Here is a 22,493-nt window from a genome sequence, read left to right on the forward strand (position 1 = left end):
GCCGGCACTGCCGCAGGGGCAGTGCAGAACTACAGGGGGACGGGCCAGGCTGGTGAAGCACGAGGGCAGCTATGTCTCATGCCAGATGGGCAGTGTGACAGTGCAGGAAGGAAGGGCTGGTGATGGAGAAGGGCCGGCCTGAGGTGGGCTCATGTGGACATGCTGCCTCCCCCCGCTGGGCCCCCATCACTGCTACAGGCCCAGGCCACCATGGCCTTGTCCTAAGACACTGGAAGGAAGGACAATCCTGGGCAGGGCAGGGCAGGGTCACCCTGACCTACAAGGCTGGGCTATGACGAAGCAGGGATGCAGGGCAGTGCCGCGGGCAGTCTGCCCTGCAGGACGGAAGTGGACGGGCCTCGACGGGCCACCCTCCTGGCACAGCCAGTGTCTTCCAGGCAGCTAGTGCGCTACCGAGCTGCCCACAGTTCTGGGCTCTGCCCCGGCACTCACCAGAGCTCGTCCACCACCCGCACCAGCACGAAGAAGGTGTTCTTGCTGACGCGCTTCTTGAATGTGTCCGCGAAGGGTGAGAACTTCTCATAGGTAGAGCTGGGGTTAAGGAAGCAGCCAGCACAGAGATGGGCCAGCGCTGGCCTCAAGCTAGGGCTCTCTGAGCCCTCTCCCAGAGCCGGGAGTGCCACAGAGAGGCGTGGTGCCGTGTGTGAGCCAGCAGGGGCTGTCACACACGGGGGAGACGGGGTGGAGCTCAGACTACAAACCAGAAATGTCACAGCTGCTTCCATGGACCAGGGGAAGTGAAGGCTGGGGTGTGGTGTGTGGTGTGTGTGTGTGTGTGTGTGTGGGGGGGGCTTGAGGGAAGCTGAGGCCTGACCTGTGGCCTGTACTGTGGCAGGAAGGGTAGATGGGGGCACTGGGCAGAGGCTGCCCAGCAGGTGGTGGTCACAGCTATGCAGGGACAGGCCGGCTTCAGCTTGAGGGGTCAGTGGGCAGCCCTAAGGTCTGCCACCACCACCACTTCAGTGAGCTTTCCAAAGGACGGGGGAAGGACAGCTGGTAGAGCTGATGCCAGCTGTGACGAGGCCAGCCCGCCCCGAAGCCACAGAGTCTCGCTTCCCTCACACCCCACCCCTCAGAATCCACCCACCGGAAGCCTGCGCTCAGCCCCAGTGGGGCATGAACCTCACAGGGCTGTTTTGTGCTGGCTGCCTCCCTCCCTCTCATCACCTAGACACCCCACCTCCATCCTGCACTCAGCCACACTGTTCCAGGCACTCATGGCCATGACACTGGGTCCATCCTGGGGAGCCAGGCCTGGGCACGGGGCTGGGGTGAGCGGGTCTGTCATGGACACAGCGCTGCAGGGGGGGATGGCATGGGAAGGATATCGGTACTGAAGCTTCTTGATGAGCTCCTCGGGGCTGATAAAGGTGCGGTAGGTGGTCAGGAAGGCTTCACAGTACAACACCAGGTCTGCGGGGGCAAAGGGCTGCTCACAAGGATGCTGGGAGCAAGGAGTCACCGTCCTCCATCCACCCGTCTCTCCAAGGGCAGGGTGGAGTGCGGGCTAGTTCATGAGGCAAGCACATTCTCCTGAGGACTGGGGCAATGCTCAGGCCTCAAGGAGAAGGACAGCTGCAGGGGACTCCATGGGTGGAGGCCATGCCATGTTAAACCAGCATCAGATCCCTGGATGTCCAGGCTCCCTGACTGGCAGGGCCCCACCATGGTGGAGGGAGGATAATGAATGACTTGCAGCTCCTTAGAAGGGTTTTTGGTTTTTTCCTTTGTGGCCACTCACTTGAGCTATGCTGCCATTTTGCCATTTTGAGGTAGGGTCCTGGGCATTTTGCTGATTTGGCCTCAAACTCATGGTCCTCCCATCTCTGCCTCCCAAATAAGCCACAAAGCAACAGTTCCCGAGGGAAGGGCGGGATCTGAGCTGGGGCCTAAGACCACACTCCCCATCTCACACTCATCCATGCAGCTTCTAACAAGTGCAACCTGAGAGAAGTGCGTGCAAGGCCACTGCCCGGCATGGCGTGTGCCCAGGCCTCTCAAGGCCTCCCAGTCGCTGGTGCCACTTGACACAGCACCTCAGCCCATATAGTGTGGCCCACGGCACAATTGAGCCCGTAGTACAAACAACTCTGGGTCTCCAGGGTCCTCAGTCCTCCCAGGAATAAAATGACACTAATTCAGGCTAATCAGCCTTCTCTCTACATCTGCGGGGCATGGGCCTGAAGACTCTCAGGCTCTCTGCCCACTGTGCTGCCCTCTGGCCTGACTACAGCTGTGGACAGCTGGGAGGATAGGAGAGTGGGCCCTATGGAAGGCCAGGATGTAAGCCAGCTCCCAGTCCAGCCCTTTGCTTTTGGACAGAAATACAATGAAAATACCATACTGGGAGAGGAGGAGCTGTGATGATGGAGCCCTGAAGAGGTGACCTGTGGAGGGCAGGCCGTCCTCCAGGAGGGCAATGGTGCATCTATGGGGGCACTGCTTATATCCTCCACTCCCACAGACGGCTGGCAGAGGCCTGGCCGAGCATGGCCACGGCCAGCCAATGTGGCCTTGGACTCCCAAGTGTACAGGACTAGGCCCCACCCGGCCAGAAGAAATGAGGACACCGTGGAGAAGGGAAGAGGTTGTGGGGGCCATTTCCTCTTCCCTTCTCCCACAGCTTCTGCCAGGAAGACACTGCCCTTCCAGAATTCAGAAATTCCCAGTTACGGTGGGAAAGCTGTCGTAGAAAGACAAGGACAGGCCAGGAGTTTGGCCTAGTGGTAGAGTGCTTGCCCAGCATGCATGAAGACCCAGGTTCGATTCCTCAGTACCACATACATAGAAAAAGCCAGAAGTGGTGCTGTGGCTCAAATGGTAGAGCTCTAGTCTTGAGAAAGCCCAAGGACAGTGCTCAGGTCCTGAGTTCAAGGCCCAGGACTGGAAAAAAGAAAGGGCAGAGTGGCTTAGAAAACAGGACTGGGTTAGGGCTTCAAGACTCCAGGGCACACACTGGGCCGGGGGGCCCTCATCCTGCACCAAGGGGGTGTGTCCAGTGGGGGCCTGCCACTGTGTCACCACCTCCCAGAGTGGCATTCCCTCCTCTCACCCAGGGTGCCAGGCCTACAGTTTGGACCCTCTCGGGGTGATCACGAGGACGGCAGTGGCAGCACCCACGGGACCCCGAAAGCCAATGGCAGGACGTTGCTGCCATACCTTTTCTGTCAGTCTCAGTAGCGTGGACCAGCAAGATGTCCCCGGAGCCTCCACGCACATCTGGCCCATCATCTCCCTGAAATTTAAACAGCACAAGAAGCATGAGATGGTCACCATTCTGCCTCTTTCACTTTCCTCCCTTGCTTTCCAGGCCCTGCAGCAGTAGACCAGCTGCAGGTCAGATGAGCTTCTGCAGACTGCTGCTTTCTGTGGTTGGCAGGTGGGCATGGGTGGAGGTCTTCTGGGACCTTTCCAGACATGGCGCCCGTGCCAGGGTCTACCCCAGTCACAGGCAAGGTGGGTGTCTTTATATCCTGGAGTCCCAGCCTCCCGCAGGGCACCTGAGAGGAAGGCAGGATGCCCCAAGCACCTTCCTATTCCCAGAATCACGGGTGATGCCTGTCACCAGCCAGGAAACCACCTACGCCTCAGAAACACCAGTAGTGACATCTGATGTCACTTACAACGTCACCTCTCCCCATGCCCATGGGGGACTGAGATCAATTTCTAAACAGGCGTCCACCACCTGGCTTCGAGCCAAGAAGCTGCTCATAGGACCAGGAATGGAGGCCAGACTGACCACCCCTGGGCCCTGGAGCCCTCAGCTATGGAGGAGACAGAAGCAACACCCTGTCCTTCTCCTGCCCATGTTCCCCTAGTGCCCAAGCCCGTGGGCATTCTGAGTGTCCTTCTAGAGATGGTGTCACTGACCTGAGCTTTGGAAGGAAATGGAGCACCTCTTTGTGCAGAGGAGCTCAGCTGTCCAGGAGTCTCCTGCCAGCCCTTCCGCTCACTGATGGCCTAAGGTTAGCGTCTTCCTGGCTGAGGTCAGCTAAGGAGTGGGCCCAGGCGGCCTCTGTCTTCTCAGGCTGTGACTGTCATCAAGTTGCAGTCCATCTCTCCTGGATGCCACTAGGGCCAGGAAGCCCCCAAACCCCTCCCCTGCCCTACTTCTGGGTTGGGGGGAGTATGTGGAAGAGGCAGGGGCCTCTAGGCCCAACTGCAGAGTGCATTCTGCAGAGACAGCACTGCCTGGGTTCTCTTTGCAGGCGGAGGCCACTCCTGGCTGTGTGCTGGAAGCATGTCACTCACAGTGGCCCTGTCATGGGGTCTGCCAGAGGCTCTGCTAGGCCCAAGAGCACTTTCCATAAGCAACAAGGAAGGAAAGAGGGGCTGGTAATGTGGCTTAGTGGTAGAGTGCTTGCCTAGCATGCATGAAGCCCTGGGTTCAATTCCTCAGTACCATATAAACAGAAAAAGGTGTAAGTGGCACTGAGACTCAAGTGGTAGAGCTCTAGTTTTGGGCAAAAGAAGCTCAGGGACAGAGCCTAGATCATGAATTTAAGCCCCAGGATTGGGGGGGGGAGAGATAGAGGGAGAGAGAGGGAGAGAGAGGGAGAGAGAGAGAGGGAGAGAGAGAGAGGGAGAGGGAGAGAGGGAGAGAGGGAGAGAGGGAGAGAGGGAGAGAGGGAGAGAGAGAGAGAGAGAGAGAGAGAGAGAGAGAGAGAGAGAGAGAGAGAGAGAGAGAGAGAGAGAACGACAGACAGGGAAAAAACCCCTAGACTGGGTGGCACAATGGCTCACTCCTGTAATCCTAGCTACTCAGGAGGCTGAGATCTGAGGATCAAAGTTCAAAGCCAACCCTGGGCATAAAAGGACCTGAGACTCTAGAGATTCTTATCTCCAATTAACCTCTAGAAAATGGGAAGTGGGTAGGGTGCTAGCCCTGAGCTCAGGGACAATGCCCAGGCCCAGGGGTGGAGCAGGCGGTAGCCTTGAGTTGAAGAGCTCAGGGATAGCGCCCAGGCCAAGTTCAAGCTCCATGACCCACAGAAAAAAAAAAAAAAAGAAGAAGAAAGAAAAAAACAAAGAAAGAAAAAACCCTCTTCCTAGACGGGCACAGTGGCTTATACCTATAATTCTTGCTACTCAGGAAGCTAAGATCTAAGAATCTGAGGAGTGCAGTTCAAAGCCAGCCCAGGCATTAAAGTCCATGAGATTCTTATCTCGACTTTATCACTAGAAAACCAGAAGCAGCGCTGTGGCTCTTCAGCCTTAAGCTGAAAATAATAAAAACAAAATAATAAAAACAAAAATAAAACAAATAAAAACAAAAATAATAAAAACAAAAAACCCTTTTCTCCTGGAACCTACCCCTTCCTGGAGCCAGAGACCTGAACCCCAGGTTCTACACCTGGTCTGGCTCACTCTGGTCTTTCTGTTGGAGACACTCCAAGGTCATATTCTCTTTGATCCTCACCCCCTACTTTGGGGGGCCGGTTTATAAACTCTGAGTCTGGGGAGTCTTTACCTCCTGCTTGAGCGTCAGCCTGGCCATAATCTCATTGTGGTCAATGAGAGACAGCTCGTCCACTTCCTCTTCGGACTGAGACTCCAGAGCATCCGGGGACTTTGGGGCCCTGGCGGGAGAAGCAGTTGGTGTTACATCAAATAGGTACTGAGCACTCCAATATTCAGATGTGGAGGCAGTGCCATCCTGGGGCACAGGTGTCAGAGCTGCTCTGGGACAAGTCTGTCTGAGTCACAGAGGCAAGATGGAGCTGGATGGGTGGGCAGGCCTGGGGCGTGCACCCAGCTCCCAGCCCTGCTACGGATCAGCTGTCACATCTCCTGAGTGTTTCATATGTGGATGGAAGAGGTTAAAAGCTGGAGAGAAGGCCTCCTGGACTACTTGTGTGAGTGCTGGCTTCAGTCTTTCTGCCTTCACCAGGGCAGGCGGTGCTGAGAGCAACTGTATAGGTCCAGCAGGACAGGACAAAGTTAGCATCATTTGATCCTAAGGACCAAGTATCAGTTGGATCCTTGGCTCAGGAATAAGAAAGAATGGTGATCAAGCCAGGTGCCAGTGGCTTACGCCTGTCATCCTAGCTACTCCGGAGGCTGTGATTTGAAGCCAGCCTGGAAAGACTCCAATAAATAGCAAAAAGTAGGACTAAAGACATGATTCCAGTGGCAGGACACCATCAGCGTAGAAAGCCTGAAGCCTAGCTATGGCCAAGCAGACCTGTCGCCTTGTCCTCTAGAAGACAGCCCCCTAGAAACAAGCAGTCACAGGCGTGTGACGGGTAGCTGGCACAGAGGGCACGAGGAGGCTTAGCACAGTGCCTGGCCTGAGGTCAGGGAGGCCCTTGGCGGGGATGGACGTGAGCCTGCGAACCACTGCCTCCCCCAGTGCTTGTCTTCCTTGTTCCTGGGACACTGATGGGCCAGGTACATGCTAAGTACTGAGTTGTGTAACGTGGCACTCAGGAAGATGAAACAGGCCACAGCAAACAACCCCAGTCCTGGAAGAACTACTCTGGTCGGGGAGGGTCCAGTCTGGGTGTGGCCTGTGTGGAAGGTCAGACTGCAGTCATCAGGGCACTTTCTGCTTTTACCAAGGCGGTGGGAACTTGGAAATGACATGTTCAAGTCTCAGGCAGGGGGCACAGAACCCATAGCTGCTCTCCTGTGGCACTACTTTTGGGTGGCACAAGTGGGCGTCTGCTGCTACGACTGGACTGGAAAGCCACCATTCCTGATTGACCACTGGGACACCTCAGTCTGGGAGAATCAACACAACATGGGCAGCACGGAGGGTAGGCAGGAGGCAGCCTGAGTAGGTGGGCCTCTTCAACAGGTCTGCAGAACTGCACTTTTTTTTTTTCCCTGTGCCAGGTTGAGTTCAAGCCCCTGAGTTTTTTTTTTGTTGTTTGTTTGTTTGCTTTTTTTTTTTTTTTTGCCAGTCCTGGGCCTTGAACTCAGGGCCTGAGCACTGTCCTTGGGCTTTCTCAAGGCTAGAGCTCTACCACTTGACCCACAGCACCACTACCAGCTTTTTCTGTGTATGTGGTACTGAGGAATTGAACCCAAGTCTTTGTGAATGCTAAGTAAGCACTCCACCATAAGGCTAAACTCCTAGCCCTTTACATCCTATTTTAAATGTGATGTTCTGCAAATAAGTATTCAAGAAAAAAATCTCTATATGCAATCACTGGCACATAAATTTATGAATGTAATCAAAATTAAGCTGAGTCTTTGTATGTCATAGATACATATCAATATATATTAACTTATGTCTAATAGATATATTTATATCTCCAAGTTCATGTCAATGACCTTGAGTACCCAAGAAGACATTGCTCTTGTACTGTTTAGATATAATACCCACATATCAAGGAGACCATGAGCCTTTGGTCCCTTTGGTCTTGGCTTATCTTGCTCAACATGATTTGCTCTAGTTCCATCCACTTCCCAGCAAATGCCATTTTTATTTATTTATTTTTTGTGGTTTTTTTGGCTTGAACTCGGCTTGGGCGCTGTCCCAGTGCTCTTCAGTTCAAGGCTACTGCCCTGCCCTTGAGCCAACCTCCACTTTCCATTTTCTGGAGGTTAAATGGAGAGAAGAGTCTCAGGTCCTTTTGTGTCCATGCTAGCTTTGCACCTTGATCCTCAGATCTCAGCTTTCTGGATAGCTAGGATTACAGGCCTGAGCCAATCGTGCCTAGCTATGTTTAGTTTTTGGACAAACTTCCACAATGCTTTCCAGAGTGGTTACATTCCCACCAGCAGTGAAGTAGGGTTCCTCTTTCTCCACATCCCCACCAGATTTATTGCTATCTGAATTCAGAATATTGGCCATTCTGATTGGGTAAGGTGGTATCTCAACTTCTGGCTTTTTCTATGTACGTAGCACCAAGCATGCTAGGCAAGAGCTCCTACCACCAGGCCAAGCTAGCACTCTACCACCTGGGGCACAGCTCCATGACTGGCTTTTTGGGGGTAGCTAATTGGAGATAAGAGTCTCATGGACTTTACTGCCCGGGTTGGCTTTGAACTATGATCTTTAGAGCTCAGCCTCCTGGGATTACCAAGGATTACAGGTGTGAGCCACTGGCGCTCGGCTTCACATGTCTTCTTCTCTTGCCCCCATGAATGTTTGAGAGCCCTGATTTTTTTGACCTGCAGAGGAGGAAGAGGCTGGGACAGGTGGGGGCAGACCACACAGCTCCTTCATACACACTGCAGTGCACTGCATGTCTGAATGCCAGGGTGGGTTTGCCTTGTGCTAACACTGGAAATCCTGTAAGGGAGTAACGAGACCTCACATCTGAATGCACTCCACGATGGATCTTTCCATAAAACGTTAACACGTGCGACCCTTTTCTGCAAGCCTGGGGGAACTGGAGCACAGTTGTGATTAATTTTCTTAGGTGTGCTGGCCAGGTAACCAGGAGTCGTAGAAGCCAGAAGACTAGGGTCACAAGGGTGACATACTTTGGGTACAGGACATACACAGTAACCAGTGCCTGGGGGGTAGGGTTAGGGGTGCTCTTACCCTCCCTGTGGTAGTTCAAGTTGAAGACCAAGCCCAAGGAGGTTTAGCCTAGGGTCTGAGAAAGAACAGGTGGACTCTCATGGGTGATGGATGGTGGGCGGGGCATGTGTGCTGGGTGAGGCCTCTCAGGTGTGGGTTACCAGTGGCTACTCCACTTCCTTACAGCTTCAGGACTTGAGAATCAGATGAAAACTCCTAGCATGAAACAGAGAGGCAGACCCCACAGGCAGGCTGGCTGCAAGCGGCTCACCAGGCCCAAGAGCGGGTGCATCCCCAGGGAGCCGGTCCCTGTTCCCTGCCTACCTCTCTCCACCATCTCTGCTGTCCTTCCCGGGGGTGCTGACTGTCGAGGGGTCTCTGGGATGACCGTCCTTCCCAGCCGGTGGCTCCTGTAGAGAGTACAAATGTTGGTATTGGGTAGGTGGCCCACGCGAGGCACGGTCGTCCTGACACTTGTGCCTGTCAGGTGCTGTGGCCTGCACGTGTGTCCTGAGCAATTCGAGGCAGGAACACATGGCCACGTGTGGTCACGATGGGAAACAGAATCCCTGTGCAAAATGGCATCCACGCCTGGCGCGAGCAGAGGTGATGTGGCAGCAGCCGGCAGCTGCCAGCCTGGACGCAGCCCCCTTACCATCCCCTGGAGAAAGGCTGCCCTGGGAGCCCCTCTCAGCTCAGTGGGTGCTGGGCTGCTCAGAGGTTCCGAACGCCTATTCCTTTTTGTCCCTAAAAATGGCTACCACCACCATCACCCCCACAGGGACAGAATTAAGGGGTGAAGGGCCTGCTGACAGCAGCTGTGCATGGCAGAGTCTGGAGCCAAGCCTTAACTCCTGGGCCCTGCTGCTAGGCTCTCTAGTTCAGTCCGCGCAGCAGTGACAGTCCCCAAAAGGCCTAGATGCTCAGATACAGGGGTGAGGTGCCACCTGTTGCCCTGCAGACTCAGGGGAGCCCAGATCCCTGGGTGACCACCCGGCCTGGAGACTGGCCACAGGAGCCTCTACTAGATGATGTTTGCATAGACCACCAGAGAGGACTGGGAGGAGATGGCCCCGCTCCCAGACAGGCTTGCATCCCACTGGAGTGCAGACCTCAATCTGTGTGTCACACTGACGTCTGAAGGGGGCCCTGCCTTGGCATGGTCACCTCAGCCACAGCACCACCCTACGGGCCTCCTGTGCTTTTCAGGGCCGGGGTGCCTCCAGCAGACCTATCTCCAGGGAGGCCTCTGGTCCGCAGGACCTGCCTCCTCCCCAGAGAAGCTTGTCGCACTCAGGCTCAAGGCGACCATGGCCTCAGAAGCCTCTTGGCTGGCTCCTGTTTTGCTGAAGCCAAATGGAGAGAAGAGTCTGACTGTTCAGTAGAACCCAGCTCCTGGGGTTCTACCACCGTGTTGGCACCACCACGTTGGCAGCAAGGATTCTGTTCTCTGGGGAGGGAGGGGCTGGATGGCCCTGGGGCCCCTGCCAAGCTTGTCAGCCTCCGGGGCAGCTGGGAGGGGAGGCACATGCTGGGGATAGGGAGGCAGGTGGGAGGTGCGGCCTCCGGGATGAGAGGGAGCTGGGCACCCGGAGAAGGATGCGAAGAAACCACAGACAGCGGCTGGACCCATGACCAGGGCCCACGCTAGGCAGCTCCCCGACATGTCTAGAAAATCACCACACCCACTGAAGCAGGAGCAAGGACAGAGCTCTATCCAGAAGACACATCTCCCACGGGGCCGTGCAGGCTCCCCACAGGCCGGTGGGCTCAACAGCAGCAGCAGCAGCAGGAGCAGCAGCGAGAGAAGTACCTGGGAGCAGGGGCTCAGCCCTGCGGGGCGGGCCACGCGCACAAGGCAGCCACCGAGGCTACTTACTCCTCGAGGGGGGCCCAGCTCCTCGCTGCTCTGGCCAGAGGAACACAGACCGACATAGTCCCCCTCACTGGCGTTTGCACTCTGGGGGAGACAGGGGAGAGGAAAGACAGAGCACTGGACCCTTGAGAGCGCTGGGAGCTTTGGGGGGGGGGGCAGCTGGCAGGCTGGCCTGGACCAGGGCCTTCTTTCAGGAGAAAGAGGAAATGGGGGCTGTGTTTGCAATTCCAGGAGCCCCTTCTCAGGAAATGTTCCTCAGTACCGAGGGGCAAGGCAGCTGCCCCTCCTGGCTCTTTGGACTAGCAGGGCCAGATCACCTGCGCAGGTGCCAAGGGTCACTCTGGAAATTGTCTACAGAGGTGGCACCCGGCTTGTGGGGTCCCCGGGAAGGTGGGGAGTGCCTCTGCCTCCTTCCCCCCTGCACCCTGGCTTCTCTGCTGTGCTGGAGAAGCACTAGGGGCAACTACACACAACCAGAGTGCCACCTTTCTCAGGGTCCCAGGGCGCTGCAGGAGGGGTCTGCAGGAGGGGGCAGCTCCCCCCACCCCCGTGGCCTCTGCCTTTCTTCCACCACCAGCCATCAGAGCTGATGATGGTCCATGCGCCATCCAATGACAACGTCCTCTCTCGACATAGCCGCTGGGTCTACTGTGGAACACCAGAGTTCTCCTGGATGGGGATTTCTGTCTAAAATTCATTTCTGCTCTGGGAACAGGAGGGTGAGGACGGCCCCTGGCCACACACGGCAAGCTGTCAATCTGGACAAGCCAGCCTGCAGCTGACTCAGGAGGCCGGCGACACGGCCTCTGAAGACCGTGCAGGCACGTGCAGACGAGTGTGTTCTCACCGAGTCAGTGAAAGAGGTTTCGGAAGAAGGGTGGACGGGACCATGGCAGCTGCTCTCCTGAGAAGATGAGAGAGGCCCGTCCGTGGTGCCGGGAGGCGGCCTGGCTACGGCGGGCACCGCCGAGTCCGAGCTCGGAGACAGGTGGACAGGTGGGAAGTGTGGAGAGGAGGAGGAGGTAGGCGGAAGGATAGGTTGGACGGAAGCTTGGTGGTGAGGCACGAAGTCCTGCGAGTAGGACCTAAACACAGATTTGTACTGCAGAGACACAGCGGGAGACCAACACACAAAAGAGAATGTGGGAAGGAGAGACAGACAGACAAGGAGAAAAGGTGGTTAGATTACCAGGGCTGAACACCAGTGGCTGCTGGTCACACGAACCCCAGGCAGGCCCCCTTCTGGGAAGGAAGGGCCTGGGCCTTTAAAAAAGCCTCACATCTGTAATCATGAGGCTGAGACGTGAGAATTGTAGTTCAAAGCCAGCCCAGGTAGGAAAGGCTGTGAGATTCTTATCTCCAATAAATTATTCAGAATGAAAACAAAACAAAACGAAAGGCTGGAAGTGGAGCTGTAGCCTCAAGTGTTCGAGCACTCAACTTGAGCAAAGGAGCTCAGGGACACACTCAGACCCTGAGTTCAAATCCCAAGACTGGCACGCACACACACACACACACACAAACCATCGGAAGACAGCACCGGTGGCTCATGCCTGAAACCCTAGCTACTCAGGAGGCTGAGATCTGAGGATCACAGTTCAAAGCGAGCCAGGAACAAAAGTCTGTGAGACTCTTATCTCCAATTAACTACCAGAAAACCAGAAGTGGTGCTGTGGCTCAAGTGGGAGAGCACTAGCTTTGATCGGAAGAGCTTAGGGACAGTGCCCAGGCTGAATTCAAGCCCCACGACTGACACCCCCGCCCCCCCCAAAAATCATTCAATAAAAAGCCTGAAGTATAGTGCTACTGAAATGCCAACGCTTTTGAATCTTTTTTCCTTTCACTTCCTTTATAAATGAATGCAGTGATTTATGACACTTTCTGCTGCCCAGAGCCACAAAGCAACACTCCTCCATTTTCATCAACAGAGAAGTTGGAGGCTAGACTGAGAGGAGCGTGCAGGCCTCAGGTCCAGGTCCACGGGCCAGGCCGGAGCGCTGGCCCCACATACTCGCCGCCAAGCTGGTAGCCATCACAGGACCCCAAGGTCCTCAGGGCCCACCAGACACCACAAATGTGTATACTATTCTGAATCCATGGAAATCATGAAAAAGAAAGAAGACAGGAAGTTTAAAGTAGGAGGTCAAAGTTACTAGTGCTTTAACTAGTTTGAGGTCACCTCCCGAGTGTGGGTGTGCATGGGTGTGTGCTGATCCTGGGGCTTCAAACTCAAAGTTTGGCTGCTGTCCCTTAGCTTTTTCAGTCAAGGCTGGTTCCCTACCATTTGAACCACACCTCCAATTCTAGCTTTTTGCTGGTTAACTGAATGTAAGAGTCTCATGGACTTTGTTGCCAAAGCTGGCTTTGAACTGATTATCAGATCTCATCCTCCTGAGTAGCTCAGGTTATAGGTGTGAATAGCTAGTGCCTGCTTATGTCTGCTCTTTAACCTGAACAAATACATGGCAACCCGAGGCCGCCCTGCCTCTGCCTGCATGGAAAGCGCCGCCCCTGTCGAGTGGAGCCCTTAGTCCTCTTCAGTGCAGCCCTGGCCCCTCATGGTGAACTGCTGTGGCTCTAACAGGTCTGCCTCAGGCCTGCTACTCCTCAAGAGTTCGCCGTGGCCCCGGATGGACAGGGGAGCTGCCTAACTGTGCTGACTGTGCAATGCAGCCCGCTCACCTCCTGTGTGGACAGCCAAGGGGACAGGGGTCCCAGGAAGCCCCGTCCCTCAGGCCACAGAAGGCACCTGGGGTGGGTGGCCTTCCCGGTGGCTGTGGAGGTAAAGGGCTGGGTTTTCTTTGGATGACACCTATCCTGGGGGCTGCTTTGGGGGGATGTGGTTCAGCCTCCTGCAGGAAGGAGCCACATCCTCAGCCGAACCCACAAATCCGCCTACTTGCTGCCGACTTGTGCACGGTTCACCTGTGACAGGGCCTGTGCCCCTGAGAGCTTGCCCCATGGCCCTGAGCTCCTGGCTCCCATGCACACAGCGGCCTTTCTGGAATCACCAGTATGCTCATTCAGAAAGTGGTCTAGCCAGCCACATGGCTTGTCTAGCAGGCTCTGAGTCATGTCTGCTGGGCAGCCCCCAGCTCCATCACTGTCACCTTCTCCCCTGGGAAGTGCCTGTGCCCTTAAAATGAGGATGACACAGAAACACCGCTCAGGGGGTACCTATGGCCACTTAATGGCCCAGTGTCTGGAGAGCCCTTGGCCAGGCTGCGGTGAAAGGCCCTCCATGGGTTCCAGGACCCCCTCAGCTTCCAGGCACTGGAATAACGCAGGGTTATTCTGAATATCACACCTGACGGGTCTCATTGGCACCAACACATATTTCCCAGATAAGCACTCAGGAGTGGAGCAGATGTTATTTATTTGCCAGTCCTAGGACTTGAACTCAGGGCCTGAGCACTGTCCTTGGGCTTTCTCAAGGCTAGAGTTCTACCACTTGGCCATAGTATCACTTCTGGCTTTTTCTATGTATGTGGTACCAAAGAATTGAACCTGGGTCTTCATGCATGCTAGGCAAGCACTCTACCACTAGGCCAAACTCCTGGCCCCAGATGTTATTATTTTGGTGTTTGTACTAGGACTTGAACCCAGGGGCCTTTTGTGATAGCTATTGTGTGGCTTTGCTTTTGTCCGCAGCTGGCTTCCTATCCTTGAACCATGCCTCCAATTTTTCCTTTTTGCTGGTTAACTGATGTGTCTCTTGGATTTACCTGAAATCCTCAGATTTTAGCCTCCTGCACAGCTAAGATTATAGGTTTGAACCACTGGCACACTCAGATCATCATTAGTTTTTGAGATAAGGTCTCTGGCTGTTGCCCAGGCCGGCTCGAACTGGCAATCTTTCCAAATAGCTGGGATTATAGGCATGTGCTGTCGTGCCTGGCCCTGATTCTATTATTAATTAAAATGCCCAGAGCACTGCCTGACCACAGCAGCCACAGCAGTTGAGAGTGAGCAAGCAGAGGGCAGCCTTACCTACCAGAGAGCCGGTGGGTCCCTCCTTCCTTTCCCCTGCCCTCCCTGAGCACCTTCCTCGTCAGTGCTGGTATTCCAGCTATGCAGTCATGCTGGGACAAGAGCCAAGCTTGCAAAGTACCTCCAGGAGCACTGGAGAGGCAGGGGAGACGCTCCAACCACCACAAAGCTCCTCTGTAGCCCCACTCAGGCCAGGAGCTGCTCTGGCACCCTGGGGTCTGGAGGATCTCACTTTCCAACAAGTGTCTGTCCCTCCCAGTTCTCTGGAGAGACCCCTCCAGCTCGGAGTCTATTTTAGGATTGGCTGGTACCCAGCCAATTTTAGGATAGGCTGGTACCCAGCTTTGCTTCCATGGAGCTGTATACTCGGTGCACAGGAATTTTTATTTATAGCCAGAGGAAGCCTGTTTGAGGGTTCTAGAACACGCAGAGGAGACCTCAGCAATAAACCCAGGGGTGCAAATAAGTGAGCAGTCAGGAGATGGGTACCTGGTCCCCAATGTCAGCCCAATGCCAGCCAGGACTGCTTGAGGCCCAGAACAGGGAAAGAAGAAACTGAGGGAGGCCACAGTCACTCAGCTGGGGAAAGGAGGGGTGGGGGTGACAACCGAACTTGGATTGTTCTGGAACACTTTGCCCACAGTCCTGCAGCATGGCAGGGGATGGCCTATAGCTGATTCAGGGGTTTCCAGGGCAGGAACAGAGCAGTGCCCTGGCCAGTGCCCCAGCACAGGCAGTGGGCGGGCAGGCAGACACGCCAGCTCCCGACGGGATCTGTGAAGGGGCACCCCGCATGCTGGGATCGGCATGGACACCTGCAATGGCCAGGCCCTCTGCCGCCTCGGGGAAGTAGAGAGCAGATCTCACAGCGGAAATCTGCGTCCTCAGTGGATCGGCCGTGGCGCTGGCTCCTCTGATGGCCAGGAGGCCCTGGCTTGGGATCTGTCCCATGCTGTCTCCACGCAGGACTGCACAGCGATGTGTGCTCCCAGCCTTGCACCCCGGGTGCTGGGGGTGGCAGGAAGAGAACATGGGTGCTGGGGTCATGTCGCTACTGTGTGGCTCCAGTTCACCTATGCGGCCCAGACCTTAGGGGTTTGGATGCACCTAGCAAAGCAGGCATGCCGCCAAACTGCTATTCTCGGGGTTTGAGTTTCTATCTCCCTTTGGTGAAAAAAACATGCTCAGCTCAGAGAAACTGCTTCAGGCGTGCTGGCTCTTCCTGTGGAGTCCAGGCAGCTGCCTGGGGGACACTGCCTGACAGGGTTCTATGGAGGTGAGCCATGGCCATTCCCAGGCTAGAGAAAGGCTCTGGAATGTTCCTCCATGATGTAGCCAGAGGGAAGAAGCCCCCTTATTCTATCCTCTCTCTTTCCGGGTCCTGGTGAGTTATTTCTAAAGGCTGTTCCTTGTTCTCTGGGTTGACCTTGGCCTTAGAGGCGCTCCCTCCTTGGACTCCCCTGTGCTAATCTATATATCTGTATTTTAGGTAATAATAGAAGACTGGCTCCAAAGCCAGGTGGCAGATCTGAGGCCGATGTCACCAGCACCACCTGAAACCCACTACGAGCTGCTGTCTTTGCTCCTGGCAAGGTCACCTTGAGGGTGAGGAGAGCATTAACCTCACCAAGAAAGGCACCTCAAGCGTCAATATCTGGTCCCCCACATACTGTCTCTGCTCAAGCCAACTTCCCAGTGTTTATTTTAAAAGCCATTAAAAAGTGGTGCGATGGTGCAAGTGGTACAGTGCTAGCGTTGGGCAAAAGAAGTGCTGGGACGGCACCCAGACTCTGAGTTCAAGTCCCAGAACGAGCACTAAAACAAACAAACATACACCTGCCACCGAGCTACTCAGGAGGCTGAGATCTGAGGACCATGGTTCCAAGCCAGCCCGGCCAAGAAAGTCTGTGAGACTCTGATCTCCAATGAACCACCAGAAAACTGGAAGTGGCGCTGTTGCTCAACATGGTAGGGCACTAACCTAGAGCTGAAGAGCTTAGGGACAGTGCCCAGGCCCAGAGTTCAAGCCCCATGACCAACCAAAAACAAAACTTGAAAATTCTAAAAACGAAGGATGGTGGTGCACACCACTGCCCTGCTGGGGAGGATTCTGGAAGGTGGTGTGTAGAAACCCACAGCTTCAGGGCTGGGATGTAGCTCAGTAGCAAAACACTCGCCTAGCATGTGCAACGTCCTGGGTCTTGATGGATCCCCAGTACCAAAAAAAAAAAAAAGAAGAAAGAGACACATAGCTTCTCTTCCCCTGTGACCTCATGGGGCCTTCTGTAGGAGCACTGTGGATGGCGGGGTCTCCCCCCAATCCCGCTCTCACTCACACTGCCCCCTCATCTCCCCCCATCCCCAGCTAACACCACGGACAGGACGGGGCCATGAGGAACGCATGGCTGCCCATCTGGTGACCTGCTCTCGGGCTCAGGGTGGGCCCAGAAGTCACTAAGCTCAGTCCTCAAGAGTGCGTGAGGGAGTCTGGGCTCACCACAGACCTAATCAGAGGCCACAGGAAGGCCATGTCAGTGCTACACCGAACATCAGGCCGCCACTCATGGCTCCCCCCCACCTCCCCCAATCTCTCTCTCTGCCAGTCCTGAGACTTGAACTCAGTACCTGGACACTGTCCTTGAGCTTTCTCAAGATTAGTGCTTGAGTCACAAGTCACAGCACTACTTCCTGCTTTTTTTTTTTCCTCCTCTGTGTGTGGTACCAAAGATGGAACCCAGGGCTTTGTGCATGCTAGTTAAGCACTCTACCACTAGGTCACACTCTCTCTCTCTTTTTTTTTTTGCCAGTCCTGGGGTTTGAACTCAGGGCCTGAGCACTGTCCTAGGGCTTTCTCAAGGTTAGTGTGCTCTACCACTTGAGCCATAGCACTACTTCTGGCATTTTCTATGTATGTGTTACTGAGGAATCGAACCTGGGTCTTCATGCATCTGAGGCAAGCACTCTACCACTAGTCCAAACTCGCAGCCCCAAAAGAATGTTTCTTTTTAATGAAATCAAGCAGAACCTTTTTTCTTGGCTTGGGCTCCCTTCCAGAGCTGGGGCTGAGAAGGCAGCACTCATGATGCTGAGACTTCTGAATGCCGGGGTTGAGAGCTGTGACACACTCACACCCAGACTTCATTCAAATGATCTTCTTGGGCATTAGATTGCTCTAGGTAAAATCAAACCAGAACCCGGGCAGTTTTTGTTTTGTTTTGTTTTTGCCAGCCCTGAGGCCTGAACTCAGGGGGCTAGGTACTGTCTCTGAGTTTCTTTTGCTCAAGGCTGGCATGCTACCCCTTGAGACACTGCACCACTCACAGTGTGTACGTGGTACTGAGGACTGGAACCCAGGGTTTTATGCATGCTAAGCAAGCACTAGGCCATGTTCCCAGCCTGGGCAGTTTGTCATTTAGGGGCAGGGAGGGGTGCAAACAGATCAAGCTACTGGTCCACTTGAGGACAGACTGAGATGCAGTGGAACTCTGAACCATGTAAAGCACATTTCCTAAGCTTGCCTCAGGAACTACCTTTGAGTCTAATGCTGGTAAAAGTACTATCCAAAGGGAAAGACATGGAGGCCATGCAGATTTCAAGGGGACATGAACCTCCCTCCGGGCCTGAGACTGCAGAGACGGCAGAGAGAACAGTGGCTGTAGTGCCTCTTCCTGGTCAGCAAAGAGCTGCCTATAGGCTGGCCTGGGCCGGTCGCCAGCAGCACTTCCTGCGAAGAGCAGGGTCTCCACCTGGACAGCCCGTGATTTCACCTGGGGGCTGCCACGGGGCGCTGGCGTCAGGTGCCTGGCACACTTCCACATGTTATCCTAGAGTCCTGCCAGCTACCACAAGAAGGAGCCCAGGCCAGCCCGATGGTGCTGGCAGACACATCAGCTTAACTGCTCCGGCTAAGGCCAGAAATGTCAGCCTTGGCCTGAAGAGCACAAGCACTATTGCAGAACGGCCGTCCTGTCCTAAGCTGAGACCAGTGGTGACCGTTTCAGGCCACAAAGCCGTGAGGCGGTCAGTTACGTGACGGAAGCTAACTGAAACGGTCCTCAGACTCTCAGGCACTGGTGATGTAGCTCTGGCTGCCCATCTTGCTTCCCAAGTGAGGAAGGTCCCTTAATCACAGCACTGGAGGGCCCACACAGCTCTGCACTTCATGCCAGAGTGCCACATGTGGCCACCCACGTCCCCTACCCGCCTGGTCGACCACCTCCAAGAGTGAGGCCCAGAGAGCCCATAGCTCCTCCCCTTCCCTGTGGCCGTGTGGGGGTCTCCAGGAGCAGGGGTCTTCATTAGCGTGGAGCCAGCATGGGGTCCCACGTCTGGGAGGCCCCAGTGGCAGGGAGCGCCGGGGAGCAACTCACCGAGGGCACAGGCAAACTGCCGTGCCGGCTGAGAAAGGAGTTAGACACGGATACACTGAGGCCCTGAGTGGCACTGCCGTCCTCGGGGGTGAAGGCCACTTTAGTTTGCTGGACACAGTAGGAGACAGAGGAGAAGGAAGAAGCAGCAAAGGAGGCCTGCCGGGCAGAGAAAGGGTGAGAGAGAAGACAGGGAGAGGGAGAAAGCAGAGAACAGTCAGCGCGGTGGCCAGAGGCGGAGAAGGCTGCTACCTCATTCTGCTTGGGGACAGTCTAGAGAGGGACAGCTGTGTGGCTCCAGCTGGAGGTAGAAACACCTGCCAAGGGTCCCTGAAGGGAGCGGGCAGTCTCCACGACAAAGCTAAAGTGAACTCGCAGACAGATGGCAGCCGGGAAGGCCTGTGGCTGGGAGGGCACAGACGCACTGTCGTCCCTGCCTCTGCGGGGCCTGCGCTCCGGGAGCAGCCTGCGGGGCTGGCATCAGACCTGCACCGGCCACCTGTTGTCCTTGGGCACTCTTTAAAGATCCCAGTGTTCAGGAATGGGGGGCAAACTCTTCCGCTCTGGTGTGGAGCTGTGAAAGGATTCTGTGAAATGGCTTGAGGGCACTTGGACTCCTGTTTGCCTTGTACACAGGCTGACGAGCATGCGCAAGTATCTCCACCATCTTCATGGGATGTGAGAGGGCCCGGCCGGCAGCCAGGACTACCTGCCACGTTAGATCTGGGCCCAGGCTGGGGTGGGGCTTGGTTCTAGGTGAGAGAAGCTTTCCTGGTTCTCAGGCTCCATTTACTGTATCAGAAGCTGGGGTGAGGGTTGTGTGCTGGCCAGGGAGGCATTTGGTATGGGGCTCCTGGCACACCTCTCCCAGGCGGACTTGCACCGGCCTGTAGTGTGGCACAAAGAGCCAGCATGCTGCTTTAAGATGGATCATGAGCACATGGGGGCAGTGTCCCCACGTTCTCAGAGCTGGAATCCCTCAGTACACATAAGCTGTCCTGAGGTGGCAGGGCTGGCAGCGACGAATTCTCAATGGGACTTCCACCCAAGTCTTAGGTGAGGGCCTTGGAGGGACCTTGTGTGGGCTATCTTCCCAGAACCTGAATGCAGCCCATGCAGCACAAGAGGGGCCCAGGAGCCCACTCCCAGCTTAGCCCCTCATTTCCAGACAAGGCTGCCTCTGTCCTGGCCAACTATAGTTTTGGAAAGGAACAACATAGCCAGAGCCCACTAAGGCAGACAGCTTGGAATTCCCAGGACCAGACCAAGCCCAGGAGCCACAAGGAAAAACCAGGACTGTCTGTCCCCTAGTGGGCAGCTGCCTTCTAAAATGTCAGGGTAGTACCGTCGTGTCATCTATAAGATGGTGGAGAATGTCCCAGCTGGCCCTCTCATCAGAGTTACAATCCTGGCCAGCACTTAAAAGGACACGGGTGGCTCTGAAAAGGTGTCTCTTTGAGACAGCATGGCTGGACTAGTAGCCTGGGTTCCCAGCCTGCTGAGAGCCCCCCCGGTTTGGGATGGCAGCAAAAAGACAAAGGATGGAGGCACCCAGACAGACATTGATTTGCCAGCCAGGTGAGTGCGGGCAGTGCCCCAAGCAGGACAGATCTACCTTCAGCCTCCGCCACGCTGCCCTCCCTACATGGAGCTACGTTAATGAAGGACAGGGCCCGTCTGGAGTGGTTCTGTCTGGCAGAGCTTGTTCTCATGGGCTCATCCTGGGCTGGGGCTGGCGTGCCACTCCCCACAGACAGGCCCATGACAGAACCAAGTCCACAGATGGCCAGCCACAGACCATACCCTATGCGTTGAGTCCCACTTTCTGTGAAGTTATATTGAACCAAAGAAGAAAGACAAACTGTAAGAACTGGTCAGCATAGAAAGCAAACGTTCTGAGCACAAGCCCGTCCCAGCTGCATGGGCTGCTCTGGAACACTCCAGGGAGGGGGATGGCCGCATGGGGGCAGGCTGCCAGTGATACGTCCCGAGAGGAAGTGAAAGTGCCCACAAGTGACGCGGTGCCATCAACATGCAGGCCCTGTGCCCTGCCAAGGACCTGCAGGTCTAGTCCTGCCCCCGTGGGGACGGCTCCAGCTCCTGATGCCAGTCAGGAGTGCTGGTTTGGAAGGCCACGTGCCAGAAAGGGGCTGCTTACCAGCTGCCGCTGCTTGGGGGGCAGGGCGGGTGGCGGGGCCAGATCCTGTGTGGTGTCCCCGGCGCCGAAGGAGTCGCTGAAGCCGTAGACCTCCATGAGCATCTTGTTCTTCTGCTGGTAGATGTGCTCGCTCTGCGGCGTCTGGTAGAACACGGAGGGCTGCGGCTCCGAGTAGTCCTCCAGCAGCTGCATGTAGGCCAGCACTGTGGGACAGAGGGCGGCCTGGTGTCCTCCCTCAGGACCACAGCCTGGGGCCCCCCGCTGCCCTGCGCCCGTGTGTGCACACTGCAGAGGGGCCAGGCAGAGCACTGGCACTCAGGGCAAGAGGGCTATCCTGCCACGGCCTCCCCGGCCCTGCGGTACTAGTGGCGATGGTGCCCAGCGGCCCCTTGCTGGGGGATGCATAGCGGGGCTCTCTGTGTGGGGGTGGGCAGCGATGGGAAATTTCTGAACTTTCCCATTTCAGGTTGCTATGGATCTAAAAGTGCCCTGAAAATAGCGTATTTGAAGCACAAGGGAGCCAGGCACTGGTGGCTCACACCTGTAATCCTAGTGACTCAGGAGGGTGAAGTCTCAGGATCCCAGCTCAAAGCCAGCTTGGGCTATAGAAAGCCTGTGAGACTCTTAGGTCCAATTAACCATCAGAAAAGGGGAGCTGTGGCCCAAGTAGTAGAGCACTAGTCTCAGGCAGAAAAGTCTAGGGACAGTACACAGACAAAAAAGATAAAACACAAACATCCCCTCCCCCCCACCAAGGGATCCCTACTCTGAAAAAAACAACAGCAAATGCACCTGGCTCGCTTCCTAAAAGCCCTGCCATGCTAAGCAACACCAACTTCTGGGGACTCTGGTGGCTGGGGCACATCCCTAGTTCTTACGCTTCCTAGGCTCAGCCCTGGCTGCTTTACCTTACAGGTTCTAGAACACATGCCGGAGGGGTACATCTAAGACCCCTGATGCTCATGCTACCCAAGCCTGGGCTGTGCCAACCCAGCAGGGCAATGGGCTTTGTTCTGACACATGGCATCACTGCAGGCCCTACCTCCTGTTTCTGTTACCTCCAGACAATGACACAGGGTAATGGGCTGCTCTGAATGGCTGTGGTTCAGACTAGGTATTTTAAAAGACTGGACTGGGAGTTTGGCCTAGTGGTAGAGTGTTTGCCTAGCATGCATGGAGACTTGGGTTCGATTCCTCGGTACCTCAGACATAGAAAAAGCCAGAAGTAGTGCTGTGGCTCAAGTGGTAGAGCTCTAGCCTTGAGAAAGCCCAAGGTTAGTGCCCAGGCCCTGAATTTAAGCCCCAGGACTGGCAAAACAAACAAAAAAGCATACAAGAGGATTTCCTGTGCTCTCCTAAAGACTGAGGCTCTGGAAGGGCTCCTTGCCAGGTCACTGGTGCACCATCGTTTGAAGATGGACACATGGTGCACAAGCCCTTGTCAGAATCCCTAGGACAGTATTGGAGAGCCTGCCAGGGTGCAGGGATGGAGGGATGCAAGTGTCAGACCCAGTGTTCCTGCCAGTGAGGCCACACATGCAGGGTACAGGACAAGGGTGAAACAGGAATGGCTCTATTCACAGATATATCTGCCCTCCTGTCATC

At 55.4% G+C, this 22,493-nt stretch overlaps 1 protein-coding gene across 6 annotated transcripts in view; it reads right to left on the reverse strand.

Annotated features, from left to right (window-relative positions):
- Nucleotides 1-22,493, reverse strand: part of Rapgef1 (Rap guanine nucleotide exchange factor 1) — a 118,488-nt gene that overhangs the window by 6,842 nt on the left and 89,153 nt on the right. For 3 of the 6 annotated variants that reach the window (XM_090330847.1, XM_090330846.1, XM_090330845.1), the window contains 6 exons: nucleotides 20,889-21,091; nucleotides 8,822-8,907; nucleotides 5,492-5,600; nucleotides 3,181-3,256; nucleotides 1,350-1,434; nucleotides 454-546 (listed from right to left, as the gene is read on the reverse strand). In XM_090330847.1, the coding sequence (XP_090186973.1) occupies nucleotides 454-546; nucleotides 1,350-1,434; nucleotides 3,181-3,256; nucleotides 5,492-5,600; nucleotides 8,822-8,907; nucleotides 20,889-21,091 (652 nt within the window). Of the gene's footprint in view, nucleotides 1-453; nucleotides 547-1,349; nucleotides 1,435-3,180; nucleotides 3,257-5,491; nucleotides 5,601-8,821; nucleotides 8,908-10,376; nucleotides 10,458-11,220; nucleotides 11,476-18,733; nucleotides 18,890-20,888; nucleotides 21,092-22,493 lie in introns of all 6 variants that reach the window. The other 3 variants (XM_090330844.1, XM_090330843.1, XM_090330842.1) reach the window with 2 other exon arrangements.

Source organism: Megascapheus bottae, chromosome 3, assembly GCF_031878675.1.
Source record: "Megascapheus bottae isolate mThoBot1 chromosome 3, mThoBot2.hap1, whole genome shotgun sequence".
In the NCBI taxonomy this organism is placed as follows: Eukaryota; Metazoa; Chordata; class Mammalia; order Rodentia; family Geomyidae; genus Megascapheus; species Megascapheus bottae.